Source organism: Nelusetta ayraudi, unplaced genomic scaffold (genome assembly GCF_046127955.1).
Source record: "Nelusetta ayraudi isolate G7.1 ecotype Tasmania unplaced genomic scaffold, CSIRO-AGI_Nayr_v1 ptg000004l, whole genome shotgun sequence".
NCBI classification, from domain to species: domain Eukaryota; kingdom Metazoa; phylum Chordata; class Actinopteri; order Tetraodontiformes; family Monacanthidae; genus Nelusetta; species Nelusetta ayraudi.
Window position 1 is genome coordinate 11,406,716 of NW_027466054.1, and position 18,487 is coordinate 11,425,202.

The following is an 18,487-nucleotide window of genomic DNA, read 5'->3' on the forward strand; positions in this document are numbered from 1 at the left end:
ACTATATATTTAAAAATAAAAATAAATCAATTATCAGAGTGCCATATTTCTAATGAAAATTCATGTTTAGAGCCAAGTTATAGATTGAAGACACATTTTCATTACTGTAAATAGTAGACGGAAATGACCCTGAATATGAATGTCATGGTGTTAATTGGAGCAGAGTGCAGCCAATCATGAATTACTATATCAGCCATGAGCTTTCACACACTGCTGTTGCTTGAGAAATCTAATATAAGAACTGTTTGAACTAGTGTGATAAGATAAAAAACATGTTTAAAGTTCAGTTAAGACTTTGGCCTCTGTGCTACCTGAGAGCTGTTTGCCCGACATTGTGGCCGATTAACCTGTATGTACTCTCACCTCGTACACGTTTAAATGTGTACATTTTTTTGTAAAGTCAACCTGATTTGGTTAAAAAAAAAAAAAAAGATCTATTACATTACATTACTATTATTATTATATGTCAGGGCCTTTTGTCAAATAAATATTAGAAACAAATGTACATATTGACTTTTGAGTCTCTTCAATTGGTCTGTTGTTCTTTCCCTTAATGGTCCAAATGGAAAGGACGAAAGGGAATAAATTTACATTCACAATTTTGGTAAGATAAAATCACTAGACAAAGAAAGAATTCCCACACACGTGGCCAACTTGGAAACTTTTTATTGTGACGTTTCGGTCATAGACCTTTCTCAAGCAAAAAAATGTCCAGGGCCTGCTGGCTCCAAAAAGAGCAATTCAACTGAAGTTGGTGGCGAGGTTCTAAAGTCAAAAGGCAACCAGATTACGTTGCATCAATTTCTTCTATTTTTGTTCCCAACTCCTATTCCTATTACCCTTTTTTTGGAGAGTGAATGGTTAATTTGCACAGCTTGTGTCGATAAATTATATTTTTGATTAATGCAGTGGGTCAATCCTAAATATTATTTGGTCTTATTTTCATAGCCTTCTGTAGCTCTAACTGGGTTCCAGTTGAATTAGCTGATCACTGACAGTTACTGACAGAAAATTCAGTTTCATCAACAACAAAAAAAATTCTAAATTATATTTTTGCTTGTGACATATATTTTACTAAAAATATAAGAAAAACAAGAAGAAAATGTGGGATTAAAATAAATTCTTCTCACTGACATGTATGCTATTGAATAAATAACATTAAATTGTAAAAACACATGTATAATGTTAATAATAAAACTAGCTTTTGCACTGTTTATCTTTTTCAAAATTGCTTTCCATGACATTTTCATCATATAATTCTGTTTGGTTGATTTTGGAGAGACCTCCACTCTTTGTTGTTGTTCTTTAAAAAAAAAAAAAAAAAAAATTACTGATACTCGCACTGCTTTCCACTCCTCTTTGTCGTTTTGAAAAACGACAAATCAATTCAGAGACGGTTGAACTAGCGTGGAAAAACAATCTTAGATTTCGAATGACGTACAGTACTGAATTTTCGAAAGAATCGGCTTTAGTTAACACAGTCTAGCTAAGAACATAAATCACACAGCATTGAACCAGCCAGCGTGCCAAGACGTTTTGACGTAAAAGTCAAGCAACTCTAAAAAAAAGAATAATAATAATTAAAATAAAATAAAATAAAATAAAAGTTATTTGTATTCGGTTTCGTTTCAACATCTTTAAAATCTTTCTTGGTGGCGCCCTCGTGTGGATGGCGTCATCCATGTCATGAGATGTCCTTTCAAAGTCGACGTGGCTCCCGCTCCTGGAAACGTCGGATTCCAGGTTTTGAACCCACCTTGTTCTTTCCATGTTTATAAACAGAGGGTAGAGATAAAAAAGGAAAGAAAAAAAATCTGAGGTGGGCAAACCAGCTACAGAGAGCAGACACCACGTGTTCTTTTGCCGGAGAAAAAAAAGTGAAGTCTTAGTCTTCCTTTGAAATAGTTAAATTCTGCACTTCTTCTCTCTTTTCAATACTCGCGTCCGCTGAACACAGGCAAGGTTATGCAAGATGTGTTTTTACAGTCTGGAAGCCTCTGTTAAAAAAAAAAAAAAAGAAGAAAAAAGTTAACGAGTTAGCAAGAGTACCATTCCATATTGTAAATATTTCATAATCAATTGTGATATGAATTTGCTCAAAATCCAACGGACATACCCATTTAATGGTTAACTGATTGCTCCATCGTGCAGGGCAGTATTGCCAGTGTGCAAGCCGGTGGCTCTAGTGTGACGTCACGATCTCCAGTCCAGGTAGGGCGTTCATGTCAGGTCAGTTAGCCCTGAAAACAGCTACTCCCAATGAGTAGTCTTTGCACGTTCGCCTCCTGGGTTGCAACGTAGAGCACAATATTTGGATGAGATGCAATTAACCAACAGTCATTCAATCACATTTCGCATTTATTTAAAACATCTCACTGTGGCCTGCTGATGACAAACAGTTTGCAATGTTGGAATGTGTGTGTGTGTGTGTGTGTGTGTGTGTGTGTGTGTGTGTGTGTGTGTGTGTGTGTCTGAAGATCTCATAATTTCGAAACCACTGATATTTCCGCCCCGCTGCTCTTGCTGTGGTAATCTATCTCCCCCCATAAAGGTCACTCAACACTGTTTTGGTTCCAATATTTATTTTTAACATTAACTCACAGGTTAACTAGCTGTCTCAAATATCCTATATGTTGTCCACAAATAAAATGTAACGTGTTCATTGGGGGAAAGATTTTTTTTTTTTACTCAGATATTTCAAAATTCTGATGCTATTTGCATTACTAGTGTACATACTTTTTTTTTTTTTTTTTTTATAATGTTTTTTATTTTATTTTATTTTTTTGGTTGGTTATTTATTATGAATTAATGCAAAGCACGACTGTTGACACCTGTACATATGCACAGTTAAGTGGGCAAACGTGCTCTCCAGTAGCAGACTTACGGCGCCGATCCAGTCCCGGCCATCACTCACTCCGATCCGGTTCTTCCTCCGAGCCGGACTCCATGTTGTTCCGTCAGTCACGGAGCGAACAAGTCCCCTGGCTGAAAACTCTCACGTTGCAAATCTGTGTGTGCTACAAGTGAAGTCTGAGTGAGTGAGTGTGTGTGTGTGTGTGTGTGACCCTCCGAAACAACATGGCAGACTACCGGGACGACACCGGAGCAAGAGCGCTACTGGCCCTGCAGTCGGCACCGTGCAGTCCGGTGCGAGTGTCGGTGACCTCGCACCCCTACCACCAGCCCTCGGTGGCCGTCCTGGCTCCGCCGATGATGATGATGGACGCCGCTGCCGACGCCAGGATCCTTCCCGTGCGCCTCGCCGGTCCTCCCCAGCAGGCCCTCGCCAGGCTGGAGGGCCGGGACTTTGAGTTTGTCATGCGCCAGAGGACGGTTACCATAGGCCGGAACTCGTCCCACGGCTCGGTGGACATCAATATGGGCCACTCGAGCTTCATCTCGCGGCGACACCTGCAGCTCACCTACGACGAGGCCAACGGCTTCTCGCTGCGCTGCCTGGGCAAGAATGGCGTGTTCGTGGACGGGGTGTTTCAGCGGAGAGGAGCGCCGCCGCTGCAGCTTCCCAGAGAGTGAGTGCCTTAGCATGGCTGCGACAGAACTGGCTAGTAGTTTCACCCTGGTGAATGTAACATGAATATACACATATAATAATAATAATAATAATAATAATAATAATAATAATAATAATAATAATAATAATAATGATGATGATGATGACTACCTCACTTCCCCCTCGTCTTTGCTAGCTTTTTGCAATGATGGACGAGTAGCATCGGAGTGTCATCTAAAGCCATATGCATATATCATTGAACTCAGTAACAACAAGCGTTTGAATCAAATTGTGTATATACATACTTCTTATGCTAAAAATGTTCGGAAATGCGTTCTTGGCATTTATTTATTTATATGTACATACTTATATTTAACACAAACGTACATGATTAGTCTTGAAAATCCACCTTTCTGCTCCAGAGCGAGAGGTTCTGAGCGGTTTACAAAGTTTTTCTGGACAGTACATCAAAACGGGCAGCGTTTGTTCTGATTGTTTGTTTTAATGAGTTATCTCCGCGTACTCTTAAAATAAACCATTCACTGTCTGGAGGCAAATGCTTCTCCTTTAATTAAACGTTACACACAGCTTTTCAAAATCCGCAACTTTTTTTGTGGGTAGTTTTAGCTAAGCGCTAGCCGTGTTAGCTTCATTTTGGCCTAGCGAACTAGCATAAGGTGAAACGGTCACTGGCTCTTAAGACGTATTACTATGGGCTTTCCACAACGAACGCTGCAGAAAAGTAATTCGTGACTTCTCAGCCGCTTGCAAAAAAAATAGCGCTGTCAGTTTTTATTTTGTATTACTACAGGCCCGAGCGTGTTTTCGTCAATGTGTCGCTGTCGTGTAAACACTACTGTAAACAAACGCCGTTGTGACAGTTCAACGCACTGTTGCATTTGACGAGCTTTGTTAAATTTGCATGACATGCGTTTAAGTTTGCTGGAAAAGGTTTATATTGTAAAAAGAAAAAACAAACAAAATAGCAAAACTATTGCTTCGTTGAAACGTTTGTCGGCCAACCATTTTCTAAACTTTAGCATTTTAGCAGAAATGGCACCAAAAATCCTCAGAGCTTTGACTCTTCGTGTCAGTCACAGGACGCAACTCTGGGGGAGGAGGTTTGAGTGGCTGGTGCCTTTTCTGTCCGCTGATTGGCTCTCAGGACTGTTTAGGGGCGTGTCCAACAGTGGGCAGGAAGTGAAGGCAGACGTGACATCCTCATTGCAGGGAGCACATGGAGTAAACACAAGGCTTGCAATTTAATACCAGGCCAGATGCACACATGTCCACATGCATTGCGGCGCAGAGGCCTCTGGAGGGATTACAGCGTTGGCTGAAAACATTTTCAGCTGTTCTGGAATATATACAGATAAACGTGGCCTTTATTTAACTGGTTTTCTTCGTAGGACTAACTGTACTTATGATGGAAACATCAAATATCTAATTGAAACGTCATGTTAGTTTTTTTTTCTCTCTCAGTCATTAGCATCCTCCTGTTGCATTTAGTTTATAAAACTGTATTATTTGGATGCTGCCAATCATGTCCAGTTGCTTTTGCCAAGTCCAGAGTTGACAATTCTGATGAGTCAATGTTTTTTAATAGTAAAACCTAAACTACATAAACAAAGAACAAGAGCTCAGGGTACAACACCCACATGCATTGCAATTTCAAGACGCTTTTGTTTATTCACTATGTTAGCTATAGAGCATTGTTTTTCAACCTTTTTTGAGCCATGGCACGTTTTCTACATTGAAAACATCCTATGGCACACCACCAACCAAATATAATGTAAATGGACACTTTTAGCCTCATAATGACAATAATAAAAAACGTAATTTATTTATACTCACGCAGTGTGAAACCTGGGCCTGTTTACATGCATACAAAAGCTGATATCAAGGGAGGAATTGAAGGAGGAAAATAGGCTCACATTCTTTTTAAAGCACAGTCACTCCAAAATGTTTTTTTTTTTTTTTTTTTTTTTCGAACAATGAGTGAAAAGTGAAATTGCATAATTTTTCACACCTGACATTACATGGTGATTGAAAAACACTGTTATAGAGCATGAATGCTTCAGTGCAACAAAGCTCCGCCTTAGCAGGCCGTCAGTTGCCTGCTGGAATATAAAATAAGCAGTATAGTGAGAGAATAAGTCATTCCCAAATTACTGGTTTAATAGTGTACCGTGATTTCAACAAGGCATCGTTTTGAAATCAGTGATATTTCCATCGCACCATTCTGGAAGTAGCTGAGTGTCTTCTTTAAAGTCACGCAATTCAAACTAAGACTATCACTGTATTATTCCTTCAATTATTTTTCTCACAAGTGTTCAGGATGTGTTGTTCTCCAGTTCATTAAATCATGTTCAACGGCAAAACGTTTTTTGACTAACCCATTTCAAAATAATACATTGTAAACATGTTAATGCTATCAAGCTGCGATGTGTGTTACGCTTTGTAATGCTGCCAGAAACATCAAGTCGTCACTGAATCTATTGTGATGGCACTGAGCTCAGTCTCGGGGGGGGGGGGGGGCTAGAATGAAACACCTCCAACAGGTCACGTGAGCTTGTTGAACAGAGTCTTTCCCTTTAAGGCTGTAATACACCCAAATGAATGGTGGGGAAAGCAACAATTCTCCTATGCACAGGCTGTGTTTGTCCTCCAGCTACAAGAAGTTCTCTCTCTGTACGAGTGTTCTTATTTCTGCTCCAGAGTTAGCCACGCATGAGCTGCGTTTTCATAAAGTCCATATTATATATAATATGTTTTGCATCACATTTTCCGGACAGAGCGACAGTGTTGCCTTTATGTATCTTGCCGTGGTTGCAAAGAGTGGCCTCCGTGTGTACGACTGCTGTTTATTCACAGGAATATTGTTGAGAAACTCAAGTCTTGAGTCTTTTCTTTTATGCGCCAGTTTTTAAATTGATGGGTGTAAATTGCCTGTAGTCGAGCAAAGCAATTGCATATATTATTGCATGATGTGTAATACATCAAAGAAGTGTTGCCCTTATTGATTTTAAACCAGTCCTACTTTTGCTGTTGCCATCTATTTTGCTACATGGACAATTTCTCTAAAAACATCTCAGCAAATCAAGATTGGATCCCTCAGCTTTCCTCATTAAAAGTTCACTTTGTTTTTCTGCACTCTTCAACTCAGTTACCAAGACTTTGTAGCCCAAATTAATATGTCTGACCCAAAGGTTTCAACCAATGATTTCACGTATTTCAGTAATGTTTGTCTTTTCCTTGGTCCTCCTCCTCCTCCACCTCTTCTCCTCCACCTGCTCCACCTCCTCTCCTCCCTGCTCTCCCTAGGTGTGTGTTTCGTTTTCCCAGCACCGTCATCAAGATCCAGTTTATGTCGCTGCTGGAGCCGGAGGAGCACAAAGAGAGGGAGCAGCCCTCGCTTCCCCCTCGGATGCTGCTGCCCCACATCTCCCCCCTCAAGATCACCATTCCCACCATGCAGCAGCACGAGGAGCACATCAGGGCGTTCGGCTCGCCGCTGCCCTCTCCGACTGGCACCATCAGGTACAGACGCAATACAAAATGACTTGCACAAAAAATAGAACACGTTAAAACACTAAACGTTTCTAGTAGTGCTCAATTTGGAATTTAAAAAAAATATATATTTGGTCCATTGTGGAATGGTTTAGGCTTTGTACTTAAACAAACAGTCGCTCTAATAAGCTTTGAACTTGTCCAGAGTGTCTTAATCCTCCCAGGGAAACAAAGAGCTCTCTGACTTCAGCTTCTGACTTTCAGTTTTCCTCGAGTCATCTTGTGTTTTTTCATCTTTTTTTCTCCTCTCCGTGGTTAAACTTCAATGTAGAGCCATAATTTACTGTCTCAATTAAAAGTTTGTTATTGACGGAACATTTATTTATTTTTTTTTCAAATTCAGGGGTTTTGTTTGTCGGGACTGAAAACGAGTTTGCGTGTGAGGCTCCAGATTATTTGGCTGCTCCAGACGCCAAACGTTATTTATGGTTTATCTCTTTGGTTTATGTAACTGAACAGTACTTCACTTCAAGTCTTAAGAAGAGCTGTTTTTATTCCATCCACACTAGATGGACTGAGTTAGTTTAGAAATGATTGACGGTAACCACTGTTGCTACACTGGTCCAGCTCCAAGCTGTTTGGTGGAAAAAAGACAATATGTGTTGAAAGCAAAAGATTGATGAATGACCAAGGAAAGGATTTAATTCAATCAGCAGTGACAGAAAAAAAGTCTCAGTACATCAAAAGTGTCAATAAGAACAACATAACAAGCTCTATGTGTCAGTACAAAGACATGAATGGGAAATACATATTTAAATATTTTTTCATTCTTGCAGCACGAATGTTGGAACCAACAGAAATATGAACAGTTATAAGGAGCAGAGGGTCCGGAGTCTCCGGCAGACGGTGCTGAATTACTGTCGCAAGTCTTGTACGTGAGACATTGTAGGACGTCTCAGGGATTTTTCCTCAGAATTATAAATACAAAAATATAATAATAATAATAATAATAATAATAATAATAATAATAATACTTACATAATACTTAATAATACCCACACATTGTTTTCAGCATTGCTTTTGCTTTTGGCGTGTTGGTGAAAAGCTCTTGCGCCACAGAAACAGCTGGATGATTGCTGAGGAAGGCCTCATGTTAACACACCTATTTCCATTTCCTACTGGCCACCCAGGTGTTTTGCAGAGGAGCACCTCCAGCCAGTGTGCCATTCTAGTCAATGTGCAGATTTGTACTGGAAAACCAGGGGGAAAGAATCAAATGCGGACTGAAGAAAAGTGGGACATTTGAATTGTGCAGCTGCTGAAAACCTGTTTGGAAAAAAACACAAATCTTTTGTCTTTGCGTGCCTTAAATCCTTTATGGGTTTTATGGATTTGTGAATTGAAAACATAAACAAACAAGATTTTGTTTGTGTCACAATTTAAACCTTAAGAAAACCTGCAGCTTTTTCCTCTGGTGTTGTCCTCCTGGCGGCTGCTGCAGGGTCTCCACTCAGACCAGAGCACTGCTGAAAAATCACTGCTTCACAAACGCAAAGCCTCGTGTGCCACCAGCAGCGTGGCATCGCCGTGTTGCGCCCTCTGCTGGCCCCTCTTACTCCCTGCGCCCAGCACTCCCACCAATGTCTACTTGTGTACGGGGCTCTGCCTTATATGGAATGGCTTCAGCTCGGAGCCTCGTGATTGGCTCCTGGGCACATTGTTTTGCCTGCCGGCCGTTCTTCCGTCCATTCGTGGTTTCCTTTTTTTCTCTCTCTCTTCTCGGAGCCTGTTTCCCTTCCCGTCTAAGACCTTGGCTCCTTTTTGCAAGCACGTGGACACACGCGCGCGCGCGCGCGCACACACACACACACACACACACACACACACACACACACACAGAATGAAGACATTTACACGTCTGCCTCCTCTCACTGGAGTCGATTGTTGGACCAACTTTCCTCTCACACAGTGTTTGCAGCTGAGCGGTGTTGTTGCAGAGGCACGTGCTCACAGTTCCAACACCGACTTTTCCTGTCTGGCAACCTGAAGGCATTGTGTATTATGGCATTCCTTCGCCCCTACCAGCATCTGTCCCTGCACTTGCACTGGGTACGCACACATGCAGAAGGAAGTGGCTGCTGTGAAACACACACGTAGGGAACCTTTCATGAATTTTAAGGATTAGGGTTTAGGATGAGCGTTGCATTGTGGGTGATTTCATGTCCAGTGTCGTTTAGCTTGATTTGTTTTCAGTCCTCGGCTTACAGCCTCTCCACACAGAACATGCAGTGTTCATTCCCCTGCTTGAAAAACACAGTGTGTGTGTGTGTGTGTGTGTGTGTGTGTGTGTGTGTGTGTGTGTGTGTGTGTGTGTGTGTGTGTGTGTGTGTGTGTGTGTGTGTGTGTGTGTGTGTGTGTGTGTGTGTGTGTGTTTTTCTGTGTCTGTGTGTCAGCCTCTGTTTCTTTGGCCCTGTGTTGCCAAACGCAAATCAAAGCATGCTGACTCTCCCAGAACCAGTGTTTACTTTGCTAACAGAAGCAGGTGTGTGTTATATAACCGTCAGTGTGTCTCCCCCCCCCGCCCCCGGTCAGCCTGCGAACACGCTCCGATAAAAGCCGGCTAATGATTAACGCGCTTTGGAGTATCGCCGCTCATTGATCGCTTTGTGTTTTGAACTCGTAGTATGTGAGCTCCAGGATCTGTTTTTCTTGGCACAAGCTGTGTTCTTGAGTGCAGTGAGGGGGGGAAAAACTGTCCCTCTGCTGCAGGCAGCTCAGGACATGATTCACTTTTGTTGTGTGGATTTTTCCACAACTTATTTTATATTCATACACTTCCAGTCAAACGTTTGGACACACCCTATGAATTGCTTGTCTTTTTTTTCATTCTCATGACCATTGACATTGCAGTTTCTCACTGAAGGCATCAGAACTACGTCTGAACACACGTGGAATTAAGTTGCAAACAATAAACACGTTTTATATTCTTCAAAATAGTCACTCTTCATAAAAAGCATATTATTATTTAGCGTATATTTGTTGTCATATATATGTCTTCAGTATCGATCTGCAGTGTCGAATGTACGAAAGATAAAGAAAAAACAGTGCATTCGATAAGATAGTGTGTCCAAACTTTTAACTGATAGTGTATGTTTTTTTTATACTTATTATATTTTGCATTTCACTGCACCTGGTGCAAAAAGTTTTTGAATCTTGAATCTATTTGTTCCAAGGTGAATGCAAAGCATGCTTTATTCTTACAGTGCAGCTACAAGAGCTTGCTCGAACTTTCATCTGCATGCTTTATCATCTGTATCACAGAAAAGTGACTGGCTGACCTCGATTACGTTCCCAATATACTGTAGATAATAATAATGAATGTACGTCTCTTTTTAAAGTTGGTGTGATATCACTACAAAAACATATTGTTGTCTATTCAGTTGTAAATGCGTCTTTTGTGTTTCTAAATAATTCAACTTTGTTAGACCAAGTGCATTTACCCCAAATTGAAAAATACTGTGCCGCATAAAAATGTGTTGTGATGTTGGTTGCAGTGAAAAATGTCATTTCTTAAGAAATTTCTGAAATAAATCTGCTTTTCTTGTTGTGGTGCTTCTGAACGTTCCTTTCAAATGCAGACTTCACAGATAATTCTCTCTCACTCTCTCTCCCTCTCTCCCTCTCCCTCCTCCAGTGTTCCCAACTCCTGTCCCGCCAGTCCGCGAGGGGCCGGCTCGTCGGGCTATCGCTACGGGCGCAACGTGACCTCCGACCTGCAGCTAGCGGCCGAGTTCGCCGCCAAGGCCGTCTCGGAGCAGAGGCGAAGCATCGCGGAGCACAGGGCCGGCGGCGGGAGCGAGCAGCGGGGGGAGTCGGCCGGGGGAGACAGCCCCAAGGTGGAGACCCCCTGCTGAGGCCTCGGAGAAACGGTGCGTGATGTTCAAAGTGTTCTATGCTAACGTCCGGTGTCCGTGCAGGACGAGTCCAAGCCGCCCTACTCCTACGCGCAGCTGATCGTCCAGGCCATCTCGTCCGCTCCGGACAAGCAGCTGACGCTCAGCGGCATCTACGCCCACATCACCAAACACTATCCCTACTACCGCACCGCCGACAAGGGCTGGCAGGTAGGAGCTGCCCATCCGAACCCGAGTGACCCTCAATGAGGGACTGCTTGACTGTTGTGATTTTTTTTTTTTTTTTTGTAATCTTGTGATCCTAATGTAGCGAAATATGCCGAAATACTCGATGATTGCGTCAGTGTAGATCTCACAGCTGAATTGAATTGAATTCCTTTGTTGTCGTTATATAATGAAGTACAACAACATTTAAAAGTGCCTTCCTTCAGTGCGTACGGTAAATTAAATTAGCAATAAATACGTGTAAAACATAACTATAACAAAACAGTAAAATAGGCACATACCACACAACTCACAAGCCACATTCAGCATCATGTTCTGCAGTTATCCTCCATTATTGCTGTGTGTGTGTGTGTGTGTGTGTGTGTGTGTGTGTGTGTGTGTGTGTGTGTGTGTGTGTGTGTGTGTGTGTGTGTGTGTGTGTGTGTGTATTCTCAGTGCAATCTGGGAAAGAAAGTGACTCTACATCTCTGTTCCATCTAGATGGTTTTATTGAGACAAACCACCTTCTTACAACTGACTCGCTGACAATCAACCAACTTCATTATATTTTAATGTACAATTAGCATAGAAAGTTTAAAAAAGCAGTGTAAAACAGAATGCATTTCTGTTTTAGAATGTCAGACAGAAATAAACTGAATATTTGATACGGCCCCACTCATCCAAAAGTGATTCAGTTCACTTTGCTTTCTTCATGACCCTCTTTGCCGACCGACACAGTGACTTTGTCTGCACATCTCTGATTGTGCGTCTGCCTCCTCCCCAGAACTCGATCAGGCACAACCTGTCCCTGAACCGCTACTTCCTGAAAGTGGCCCGCTCCCAGGACGAGCCGGGCAAGGGCAGTTTTTGGCGCGTGGATTCTGCCTCTGAGAGCAAACTGGTTGAGCAGGCCTTCAGGAAGCGGCGGCAGAGAGGCGTGGCCTGCTTCAGGACGCCGTTCGGACCTCTGTCCTCCAGGTGAGCTCACTTCCTGCGGTGGTGGGGTGCGGGTGAGGGAGCACCTGGGCGCGAGCTCGTCGTGATTGGACAAGGTTTAACCCTCTCTCCTCCTTCTCTCTGCTTCTATCCCCGGCTATCATTTGATTGGATAGAACAAAGTAAGTTCACCTCTAGGTCAGTCTGTGTAGCGACAGCGTCCAGGATGGTGCAGGAGTGCCGCTGTTGACTGACACCTCCGTCATACAGTCACACTCATTTATTGACTTATTTTCTTCCTTCGACTGTTTTTTCTCCGACGCAGGAGTGCACCTGCCTCCCCCACCCACCAGGGGCTGCTGTCGCCTCCGTCCAGCGGCCTGCAGACCCCCGAGTGTCTGAGCAGGGAGGGCTCTCCCATCCCACACGACCACCACGAGCAGCTGGCTAGCAAGCTGGCGTCTGTGCCTGAGTACAGGTACTCCCAGAGTGCCCCAGGTGCGTCTGCACTAACAAACACACACACACACACACACACACACACACACACACACACACACACACACAAAAAACAGGGCAAGCGCAGGTGGAAGTTGTTTCTCTTCTTTTTTATAAGATTTTATTTTCATTTTCAATTACTGAAAACATACATTTCCCCCCCAAAACACAACACTAAACTAAAATTAAACAAAGACCCACAATAATTTTGACGTACAGCAGACAAACCAACTATACATTTGCCCATATAATAGAAAATGCAATCATTGTAAATACACATAGGCCTGTATCATAATAAAAATAAATAAAATAGATACATTTATTTTGTGACAGGAATCACAAAATATTGTGATTGTAATGATCCAATCAATGGTTGGTCGCAGGTTCTCCCGTCAGCGCCCAGCCCGTCATCATGGCGGCGCCGCCCCTGCCCGCCATCTTCTCCTCCGGCCCGGGGAAGGCCCTCGCTCTGGTCCCTGGTGGCGGCGGCATCGGCCAAGTCCAGCCCCTGCACTTGCTCCAGAGCGCCCCCCAGCCCTCCGTCACCATGGTGCGGGTGGTCACCAGCAACCCCCTGACTTCTAGCACCCCCAACGGATACAGCACGCCCCCTGTTGGCGGAGCGGCGGAGGCCGGCAGTGACCTCAGAGGTATTTTTGAAGGTTTTTTGAATGCAATAAATAATTCTGGCTTGTGACTCATCTTCTTGTCTGTTTAATAGATTCTCTTTGGTCAGTGAACAGACCTGCACCTTGTCTTATTTTGTCCTCATGCAAGATTAAATAGAGATCAGAAAGACACAACATGGACATAGAAATAGAAGTAATCGAAATAAAGCCCTGTGTGTACTAGTTTTTCCCATTGGACTGTAACAGGAATGTGAACGTTTCAACACACAATGATGTTTTTAAAACCTGAAGTCGAGTTTCTGATACAGTATATATCTGTACTCAATAAAATAAACAATTCTCAATCATTAACATTTACATTAAGGTGCAAAAAACACTTATTTATATTGTCATTGTAATTTAAATATAAATAGAACTGTCCTTATAGGTGTAAAAATTTCCTTCCTTTCTTACTCCTTAAATAGTTTATTTTATTTTTATTTTTAATTCATAGAATTTTTTCTTCTCTGTTGCACTACATGTTGCTGTAATTTGATTTGTGGTTTCACATTATTGAAATGTCTGTCTGTCTGTCTGTCTGTCTGTCTGTGTGTTCAGATGTGCAGCTGAACCGGGAGCGAGTGATCCAGATGGCGGACAGCAGCACGGCGCAGGGCGGCGAGAGAAGGAGCCTCGCCCTCGGTTTACATCAACTCCCCGTTCGTCCTGTCACCCAAAACGGCAGACACACTTCCACTGCCGAGGCAAACCTCGCTAATGCATCAGGTGAGATCAGCAGCAGTCACACAGAGTAGACTGAATACTTATGTGATTTGACTTTGTTTTATTATACTTTATTTAATTTTACGAGAGAGAGAGAGACAGAGAGAGAGAGAGAGACTAACGTGTGTTGACCCTCTTCCTCTCTCCCTCCTGTCTCCCAGGCCTGAACAGTCCTCTTCAGATCCTGGCAGCTCAGGCCTCCAGCTCCTCGCCGGTGCTGGTGGGCCGACAGCCCGGCTCAGAGAACTTGTCGGAGCCGGCGGGCGAACCGCAGGCCAAGCGGCCGAAGGTGGAGCTCGAGGGCGGCACTGAGAGCGCTCAGCATCCAGCGGCGCCGGCCCAGCAGCCCGTCATCGTCACCGTGTCGTCGCAGAGCCACGGGAAGTAAAAAAAAAAAAAAAAAAAAAAAGGAAAGTGGGGTAAGGGGAGGGGTCGGGGGCAGGGGGGGGCCTCTCGCCAGGTACCTGATGGACAGCCTCCCTGTCGTCCACTAACTGCTTGGCCTTTTATACCCAGCAATTACACAGCGATGCCGCGCTATATGACTGCAGGCCGACATGGGCCAAGAAAAAAGAAAAAGCCTACACAGCATTTCTCCACAGAAGGGAATTCATTTGGAAGAAACACACGTTGGTCCAATATATGATTTAAAAAAGAGAGAGAAAAAACTTTCAAATATGTTCTGAATGTGAAAATGAAACAAAACAAACTTCTTAGACTGTTTTCAGCTTTACTTTACAGTCAAGTAATGTAATCCCTCTCCAACCCCCCCGATTCACTGCGAAACAACCGAGGACGTACGAGAGCATTATGCAGATTTTTTTCAGCACTACTTTTGCCCCGCCGACGAGCCTTTCCTCTGATTGGTGGAGCAGAGACATCGTCAGCCACTCTCAGCAGGCCAAAGACCCAGCCTCCATCTCTTCTTCCTCCTCCTCCTCCTCCGCTCACAGCCAGGGACCGTGTCTCCAGTAGAGGGTGCTGCAGGGTCAGGGGTTTGGGGTATCCAGTTTAGCTCATCTGGTCCAGTCTGGTGTGTTGAGCTGCAGTAGGTTTGATTTTTATGCAACAGAATGAGCTCTTTTTTTTCTTTTCTTTTTTTAATAGGTTGTTGATTAGCAAAGCTGGATTCATGCGACCGGTGAGCAAAAATTAATTAAAAAAAAAAAAAAAAAAAGAAACGCACCCTGCAGTTTAACTGAGCAGCAGGTGTGGTGTCACACTTTCTCCCCTGACCTCTAGGGGGAGATAGAGAGAGAACGCGCTCGCAGGGTAACGATTCCGTGAGAACGCTCGGCCAGCATTTCTCAAAGTCCCGACTTTTTCTGTGCCCATTTTGAAATAAGAGCTGATAATGAGGGTTTCAGCGGCAGCACTTCATTATCGCAACGAGGATCTTATTGTGAAACACTTGCAAGGAATGTGTTGCCCTGAAAACACAAAAGTGGAAAATGTAGCCAAAGCCCTCTTCTTCTTTTTTTTTCTTTTTTTTTTTCAAGCTGCACTGGGCTTTATTTATTGTTGAGAAGGTTTTTGATGACAAAAACACAAAAAAAAAAAGTTTAAAAGTTGAACAGTAGTGTGTGTGGGGGTTGCGAAGGGTGGGAAGCTGAAGGCAACAATCCCAGAAGACTGTAGAGTCGCTACTCGTCCCACGAATGGGCTCCGTGGGAGCGCAAGGCCCTTGTGGTAAAGAGGTTCAAGTGTGGTGTTTGACATGCGCATATTAATCCAAATGTTGTTTTTTTTCTTCTGTTTTGACATTTTAAGAAAACAACGTTCTGAGTTCATGTAACGTTTTGGTTCAGCGTTTACTGATGTTCAGCCAGCGGGCGGCGCTTGAGAAGCTCCGCTCGGCTGCAATTCGCTCAGACCAAATCTGATTGTTCCGAGTCTGGTCACGCTTTTTTTGTCCTTTTCCTTTTCCCTTTTTGTTTTAAAACGACAATCCCAACAGAACAACAGACTAAAAAAAAATATATATGTATATATATGTATATGTATATATGTATATGTATATATATACGTATACATATATGTGTGTATATGTATATATATATATATGTATATATGTGTATACATATATGTATATATATATACATATACATATATATGTGTGTATATATATATGTATATGTATGTATATATGTATACATATATATACATATATGTGTGTGTGTATATATATATATATATATGCATATGTATACATATATATACATATATGTGTGTGTATATATATATATGTATGTATATATGTATACATATATATACATATATATGTGTGTGTGTATATATATGTATATGTATGTATGTATATATACATATATGTATACATATATGTATACATATATGTATACATATATATATATATGTGTATGTATATATGTATACATATATGTATACATATATGTATATATATATATATATATATATATATATATATATATATATATATATGTATATGTATATATGTGTATATATATATATATATATATATATATATATATATATATATATATATATATATATATATATATATATATATATATATATATACATATATGTATATATATATATATATATATATATATATATATATATATATATATATATATATATATATATATATATATATATACATATATGTATATATATGACGTATCAAGGCTTTTTTACAGAACACCAGGCGTCTCTTCTTCTTTGCCTTCTCGGTAAAAGCACTAAAATTCAGAAGCTCGCATCTTCGGTGGAAGAGTCGTCAGGATGTTTGAAAACAACCCCAGGACCTGCGTTGTCCATTTTCACCTCAGCTCTGCTCGCTTTTTGTCCTGTTCGAAGCCCCTCGGGGCTCGGAGGCAACCGATTGATTGACCAGAAAGCAACAATGTCACAAGAGAAAAGGGCTTTTAAAACACACACAGAGGCATCTATGTAGAGAATTATCAAGTGGAGCTAACCTAATGTAGACAAAGTGATTGTTTTTTTTTTTTAACTTTTGTTCATTTTTGCTTCTTTCTTTAGTGGTTCAGTGGGTGGGGTGGGGGGGTTAAGGAACAAGCTGTGCGTTCATTCTAGTCGTTCTTAGCACAATAAAGCATTATTGTAATAATCCCTGAAAAAGGCCTTAAATGTTTCTACCTTTTGTTGGTGTTTTTCTGGAGGGTTCAGGGTGGGAGGGTCGCTTTCGTGTTAACCCTTAGACGGCTTTTCCTTTTGTTTTTTCTTTCCCTTTTTTTTAGATTATCACATTTGCTTGAGCAAACAGTTACACTATCTGCAACACTACAGCATCAGTTCTTTCTCGCGGGGGAAGGGTGGGACCAACACACCACGTTCGTTCACAAGCCCGTTCGTTCTTAATGTCTTCCTCCCCGTCCTCTTGGTACATTGTCCTCTTCGTTTTCTCCTCTCCCTCTCTCCGCATCTACCTCCGTCTCTCTTTCCTCAGCAAGGCACAACGGAGGCAACAAGCCTGTTGCGATTCCTGTCACAGACTCTGCCTTAATAAAATATTCCTGGGCACTTTTTATTTTCTGTTTTTTATTTTCTTTCTTTTTACCCTCTGTGCGTTTCTCTCCTCACTCTGCCTTTTAGCTTTCGGTCGATGTCGTCGCACACGGGCCTCCTCCTGTTCAGCCGGCAATCAGGCACTGCGTTAAAAAATTTCAGTGATTCTTGTTCTTGCACAAATAGAAACGATGCGTAATGATTGTATTGCTGCTCTTTCCGCTAAATGACGAAGCAATTTAGAAGGGTTTTTTTTTATTTTTGGGGGAAAGATTTAGCTTTATGTAAAAAAAACAAAAAAAAACAAAAAAAAACAGCTGTCATCAATACGTAAACATTCTGGAAATAGAGAAGTATATGTATTTTTAAATGTTCCTGTTTTTTGTGATTTTGTTACATTGTGTAGCAAAAAAATTAAATTCATCCTTGACTAAAAGCCCTCTGTTGTTTTCTCTGAGGTAAAGTGGTGGACGGTTTTACACATACGATTTTTTTGTTGGTTTGGTTGTTTGTTTTTATCAAACCTTCGCACTTTACGTGTGTGTTCAGACACTAGTTGCAGAGTGGCAATCACTCGTGATGGGAATTCCAGGTCTTTTCAGTAAGCCAGATCATTTGGCTCAGCTCACAAAGAACTGGTTCAGGTGACAGATCAGTGATGATCCACAGCTACATTTTCACTTGAAGCTATGCGCCTTTTAAAGAAATGGGGTTGGGTTAGAGTTGTGGTTGGAGTTAGGGTTGGGGCTGGAGTAGGGGTTTAGGTTTTGGGTTGGGGTTGAGTTTAGGGTTAGGTTTAGGATCAAGGTAAGGGATGGGGTTAAAATTGAGGCTAGGATTAACATCAGGGTTAGAGTTGGGCCTGGGGTTAGGGTTAAAGTTGGGCCTGGAGTTTGGGTTAGGGTTAGAGTTGGGGCTGGGGTTAGAGTTGGGCCTGGGGTTTGGGTTAGAGTTGGGCCTGGAGTTGGGGGAATGGTTAGAGTTGGGGCTGGGGTTAGAGTTGGGCCTGGGGT

At 42.0% G+C, this 18,487-nt stretch overlaps 1 protein-coding gene and 1 long non-coding RNA gene across 2 annotated transcripts; one reads left to right on the forward strand and one right to left on the reverse strand.

Moving 5' to 3' along the window:
• Nucleotides 1–650: 650 nt before the first annotated feature.
• Nucleotides 651–4,633, reverse strand: LOC142893895 (uncharacterized). Its single transcript, XR_012927758.1, has 2 exons — nt 3,899–4,633; nt 651–3,577 (listed from the first exon to the last, which is right to left on the reverse strand). It is a non-coding gene; the product is annotated as an uncharacterized LOC142893895 (long non-coding RNA).
• foxk1 (forkhead box K1) lies at nt 2,856–15,926 on the forward strand. Its single transcript, XM_076034818.1, has 9 exons — nt 2,856–3,530; nt 6,836–7,051; nt 10,716–10,917; nt 10,999–11,145; nt 11,924–12,117; nt 12,401–12,573; nt 12,957–13,223; nt 13,800–13,967; nt 14,126–15,926. The coding sequence occupies exons 1-9, from the start codon at nt 3,079–3,081 to the stop codon at nt 14,350–14,352; spliced, it is 2,046 nt and encodes a 681-aa protein (XP_075890933.1). The 5' UTR covers nt 2,856–3,078; the 3' UTR covers nt 14,353–15,926.
• Nucleotides 15,927–18,487: the final 2,561 nt, after the last annotated feature.